Raw genomic sequence first — 6326 nt, 5'->3', positions numbered from 1 at the left:
AACCACCAAACCCATTGCCATTGAGTCAATTCCAACTTATAGCGACCCTATAGGAAGAGTAAAACTGCCGCATAGAGTTTCCAAGGAGCAGCTGGTAGGTTTTGAACTGCTGACCTTTTGGTTAGCAGCTCAGTGCTTACCCACTGACACCACCAGGGTTCCAAGATAATAGATTTATCTCTGTTTTAATTCCAACACTTCCTCCAGGCAGCCTTATTTCTTTGAGGTGCTACATGGTTTCTGTTAGGCTGGGGTTGGAGTCCAGGGCCTGAAGGCTGGGAGGGGGAGCAGCTGGAAAGCAGACATCCCCTTCAGGGTGAGGGGACATGCCTCTTCACCACGTGCTGCAGGGCTCCTGTCACCTCCTTGTTCCGAAGGGTGTAGATGATGGGGTTGAGCATGGGAGTGATGACTGTGTAGAAGAGGCTGAGGATGCGATCTGTGGTGACAGAGGAGCCTGCCTGGGGCCGGATGTAGGTCATGCTAGCTGTTCCAAAGAAGAGGGTGACCACAAGTAAGTGGGAAGAGCAGGTAGAGAAGACCTTGCGGCGGCTTTGGGTGGAGGTCATTGCCAGGATGGCACTGAGGATGCGGGCGTAAGAGGTGACAATCAGAGAGAAGGGGACCATGATGAAGACCACAGTGGCTGTCATCACAGAGACTTCACTCCTATGCTTCCCTGCACTGGCCAACCTCAGTACTGGTAGGATGTCGCAGAGGAAGTGTGGGACGACTGGGTGACTGGGAAAAGGCAGAGTGAAGATGAGGGAGGAGTGGGTGGTGGCTGTGATGACACCCATGAGCCAGGAAGTACCCACCATGGTGACACAGGCCCGCTGGCTCATGAGGGTGGAGTAGTAAAGAGGCTGGCAGATGGCGGCATAGCGGTCGTAAGCCATGACTGTGAGCAGGCAGCACTCTGAGATACCCAGGACAATGAAGACATGCATCTGGGCTGCACAGCCCTGAAAGGAGATGGCCCGGGGGTTTGGGGAGGCGAGGTCAGCCAGGGTCCTGGGCACGATGTCGGTGGTATAGAGGAGTTCCACCACCGAGAGGTGGCGCAGGAAGAAGTACATGGGGGAGTGCAAGGCAGGGCTGGCTTGAGTGAGGAAGATGATCACTGTGTTGCCCAGCAAGGTGACCAGGTAGACCAGGAGCACCAACCAGAATAGGGGGCCCTGCAGGGCCCTGAGGTCAGAGAATCCCAGAAGAAGGAATTCAGGCAGTGAGGCAGTCTGGTTTTCCTTAGCCATAGCTCCAGGCCAGAAGCTATAGTAAGCTAAGAGAGAGAAAGTGGGGTTTATACAGAAACAATCAGCATTCCTATAATTTAGTAATGAGATTTTCATACAGTCCCTTGTAGAATTGAGTGAGGGAGAAAATATCTCACTTTATGGAGGAGGTCATGGTTCTCTGAGAGGTTACATAATTTTCCTGGGGTATATCTAGAGGAGCCCTCATGGCACAGTGGTTAAGTGCTCGGCTGCTAACTGAAAGGTTGGTGGTTTGAACCCACCAGCTGCTCCTTGGGAGAAAGATGTGGCAATCTGCTCTCGAAAATACTTAAAGCCTCAGAAACCCTATGGGGCAGTTCTACTCTGTCTTAGAGGGTCACTGTGAGCCAGAATTGACTGCATGGCAATGGGTTTCATTTTGGTTTTTAATATCTAGAAAGTGATAGGCCCAAGACTCGAATTCAGATCTCCAAATTCCATGCATTTCTCACTGTTCCCCATGCTCTGGGTCCTGTGTCCAGGGCTTGACTCTCATGTGTAGAGACCCCAGCACTGTATTTTGGGCCTTTCTCCATAATAGGGGATACAGCAGCTGCTGTGACCTTTGTACTCTGTGGGCTTGAACCTCAACCTGACAGAAACTAGGAAGCACCCCCTACTGTAGACTCAGTCAGGGACTGTCCCAAGCTAGTGTCTAAGGACCCCCACTATTGGCTGTGCATGAGAAGGTCACCCAATGTTATGACTATTTGTGATAATACCACCCAACTCTACCACAGTTTGGGATTCTGTAGACCTCCTTTTCATAGGTTATTTGATTGTGGCACCTGCCCTGTGAGGTGGTGGGGCAGGGATCGGCCATGTTGTCTTTTGGTCTTCTCTTACCTGGGTCCCTGTGATCAGTTACACCATTGGTCTGCCCAGTCTGTCTGTCTCTTATGCCTCCATGTATTTCCACATAATGTCCCTCCTGCAGGGGATGTTTGTAGTCATTCTATCAAAATCCCACTCACCCTTCAAGTCTCAGCTCAAATTCTACTTACTCTATGGCAGCTTTCTCTGCTCCTCCTAGTCAGAAATCATTACCTGTGGCATCTCAGGATTAAAAGTGACCTTTAGGGACATATGCATATATGTATTTTAAAATTTTGTACTTTTAGATGAAGGTTTACAGAACAAACTAGCTTCTCATTGAATAGTTAGTACACATATTGTTTTTATGATATTGGTTAACAACCCCACGACATGTCAACACTCTTCCTTCTTCACCCTGGGTTCCCTGTTAGCAGCTTTTCTGTCCCCTTCTGCCTTCTAGTCCTTGCCCCTGGGCTGGTATGCCCCTTTAGTCTTGTTTTTATGGGCCTGTCTAATCTTTGGATGAAGGGTGAACCTCAGGAGTGACTTCATTACTGAGCTAAAAGGGTTTCTGGGGGCCATGCTCTCGGGGTTTCCCCAATCTCTGTCCGAAAGCCATATATTTTGATGTGACAATGCTCAGATCTTATCTACAACATTATAGAAGGGTGTCGTGCAGTGTCTGTTTGAATATCTGCAGGGATGGGGGACTAACTACCAATTGAGGCAGCCCATTCTAGCCTCAATCTGTAAGAAAAGTTTTCATTATGTTGGTCTTCATTAAATTATTAGTATTTTTAAAACATCTAACCCTTGCACCAGACGGCTTTTCAAGTATTTGAAGAAAGCAGCTTCATCTGTGTTCTCATGAGACATTGTTCACGCCTTGGTCCTAGTACTTATTAGTGTGAATTCTCCACTGTAAGATCCTACAAGATGTAGTGGGCAGGGGGAGAGGGGGTCTGTCTTACCAGCTGCTAGTGTTTCCTGAGTGTCTAGTCCCTGCAGAGAACTATACTACGGGCTTAAAAAAAAAACAAAAAACCAAACCCACTGCTGTCGAGTCAATTCCGACTCATAGCGACCCTACAGGACAGCGTAGCACTGCCCCGTAGAGTTTCCAAGGAGCACCTGGTAGATTTGAACTGCTGACCTTTTGCTTAGCAGCTGTAGCACTTAACCACTACGCCACCAGGGTTTCCTACTAAGGGCTTAACATTCATTAAATCATTGAATTGTCACAACCACATTATGACACAGAATCTGTTATTTTCTCCATTTTACAGATGAGGAAATGAAAGCCTACACACATCTACTAAGTGATAGAGTTTGGACTCAAATTCAGACCCCTAGAGCCTGTGTGCTTAACCACTAAGCTATCAACTGTCTTGGAGGTTATTTTGGTCACTAGAACAACTAGCACAGTACTTTGCATGTACTAAATGTTCATTAAACACTTATTAAATAAGTGAATGAATTCCCGTTATAAAGACCAGGGAACTGATGAACAGAAAGATTAAGGAGTTTGCTTAAAGTCAGGCGGCTAGTTAGAGAAAGACAGGAATCTGGGCTCAAGTCTTTGGGAAGCCTGGCTCCCAAGATTACAGAGCTTTGATCACCCACATCTACCCACGCATGAGATTAGCTCAGCCACCTTCATCTTTTGAAAGGAGAGTCTCAAACTTCCATTGTTCATGGACCTAACCTTCATTCCATGCTCATTCTGCCCTCTCATATTCTTTGCCTAGCTAAGTGCTTAGCTAACACTTAGAGATTGTTGTGTGCCAAGAACTGTGCATGATCTCAGTTGACCTTTACAAAAAGTCTAGTGATAATTATTTTCTTACTGCAGATAAGGAACCAGAGCTCTGAGAATTTAAATTACTTACCCAAGATCACAGGTTCCTGGATGTCATAAAAGGTTTGCACTTGGCTACTAAATGAAAGGTTGTCATTTAAAATTCACTCAGCAGCTCACAGATGAAAGTTCTGCCAATCTACGTCTGTAAGATTCCCAAAACAAAACAAAAGTTGCCATCGAGTCAGTGGCATCACTAGAGTTGGTTTCACCCAGTGTGGTAACTCATGGTGTCACCCCCACCACAGATGGGACCAGTCTGAGAACCCCCACTGCCATGGGCAGAGCAGTCTGGCTCCTTCTGCTCCTGCACAGGGCTGAGTGCAAGCTGCACTGCCCCTCCAGCTACAACACCCCCCCTCCCACGCAGCACCCTGTAATTCCTCCCCTCTCGAATTGGCCAAGGCGGAGACCCTCCTCTCCACCCAAGAGAGGGTGCCTAAGCCCAGCCGCCTGTACCCTGACTGGCGGGTAACAGGGGGTGGGGTTGGGGGTTGTGGTGGTGATGAGTTACGGCACTGTGTGATGAGTGACACCAACCTTAATGACACCACTGCCTTGGTGGCCCCTCCCCAAGGCACCAGCATGCCCGCTGCCTCCACCATGGTTGCTGGGGTCATTTTCGTGTTACCCCCTCTGACAGTGTCAAGGGGCGCGGTCCACGCCCCGGATTTCCCTTACTGACTCCATTGCATCTAGTTGATTTTGACTCCTGGCAACCCTATGTGTGTCAGAGTAGAACTGTGCCCAATAGCGTTTTTAAGGCTGTGACCTTTAGGAAGCAGATCGCTAGGCCTTTCTTTCGAGGCACTTCTGGGTGGGTTTTGAACCACCAAAACCTTTCAATTAGTGGTTGAACATTTAATCATTTGAGCCATTCACAGTCTACTCCTTAAGATTACAGCTGCTGAAAACCCTGTGGAGTGCAGTTCTACTCTGACACAGATGGTGTCGCCATGAGTAGGAATCGACTTGATGTCAATGGGTACCCAAGATCATGCAGCTAGTGAGTTAGCTTTGAGCCTCAGGTTTCAACCAGTAAAGCTACACTTCTGGGAGATGAGTTCACATCTAAGTCAGTTTGGACAGAAGGCGTACCCAACCTTCATTACTGTCAATAACCCTTAGATGACCACACTACTTACATAACATACAGTAAGCCCTGCTGTTTTCACATTTTTAAAATGTTACTTTTTTCAATTAAAAATATTTAAGAAATATTTGGAAAGAAGTCATCCATGATTCCGGCACCTTAGTTATATTCTTTTCTTTTTTTGCTGTATTTTTTTGTGTCTTTGCCAGCTGTATACCCATTTCACATGCTTGTGATCATAGTATCTACTATTTTGCCTTCTCCCTTCCCTTTTTAATGTTTTCTTTAAACGTTTTGCCATGAGACACACAGTCTTCCAAAGTAGTATTAATAAATACTTCTCATACTTTTGCAATTTAAGCTGTTTCAGTTTTCTGCTATTGCAGATAATGAAGCAAATAGTATCCCTACACATATGTCATTTTACTTCTGTTAACTTATTCCCTTTGGATTAATTTCAAGGAGTTGAATCATATAGGCCAAAGGGAGAAACATTTTTATGGCTCTTGCTGAATAATATACGTTTTTCGATTTGCTTTAACTGGACACATGAGTGGCAATCCCAGCCATCCCTGAGCAGGGATTCTTTTTGGTCCTATCTGTCCTTATCAAGGCTTTTCCTTCCATACCCACCTCCCATTTACTCCACTATGATGTCTCTTCACTCTTAGTCCTCCAGTTAAATTTCACCCCAAGGTAACATCTGTGAGGGTCAAGAGGCAAGTTTCTCCTGGGCCGTCCACTCTTTCCTTCCATGTTCCTTGGCTCCCATCTCCTCTGTTTCCTCTCTGCCTCTGTGGACTTCCCTCATCTACTTCTCTCATGTCTCACACATTCTGGCATAGTTGGGACAATCCTCAGAGAGACACGGGCCCTGAGGATACTGTTATCCTTCCCAAAGCCTTCTACAGAGGAACAGAAGAGAAGGACAGAGAATAACTGTCCACTTGGCCACAGAGAGGGGATGAGGATATTTTTAAGGCAGAAAAACAAACAAACAAACAACACTCCAACAAGTCTTAGTGAGACAGGCAGATAGGTATGTTGATCAGCTAATGGATATATGGATGGAGTGACAGATAAGCTGTGGATACCTAGCTGGTTGGACAGAGGATGAACTGATGGAGGTGTGGCTGGCTGGCTAAGTGACTGGTTGGCCCAATGATCCCTGGATGCAGGAGGTGAGGCTCTTGGAGGGTGAATGGACTGGAAAACAGCTCTTGAGAGGTGGGTGTGGCATCTTGGAGGCAAGGGAGCTGGGATTCTGAAGCCAAGTGGGAGA

The 6326-nt window shown here is 46.8% G+C and overlaps 1 protein-coding gene across 1 annotated transcript; it reads right to left on the bottom strand.

The window, feature by feature from the left end:
- Positions 1-311: 311 nt before the first annotated feature.
- Positions 312-1256, bottom strand: LOC126075567 (olfactory receptor 10P1). The gene has a single exon (XM_049883407.1). It carries the CDS (start codon positions 1254-1256, stop codon positions 312-314), a length of 945 nt encoding a protein of 314 aa, XP_049739364.1.
- Between the last annotated feature and the right edge of the window lie 5070 nt (positions 1257-6326).

Source organism: Elephas maximus, chromosome 4 (genome assembly GCF_024166365.1).
Source record: "Elephas maximus indicus isolate mEleMax1 chromosome 4, mEleMax1 primary haplotype, whole genome shotgun sequence".
Lineage (NCBI taxonomy): Eukaryota > Metazoa > Chordata > Mammalia > Proboscidea > Elephantidae > Elephas > Elephas maximus.
Note: the sequence above shows the minus strand (reverse complement) of the source record. Positions and strands in the feature narration are given on the sequence as shown.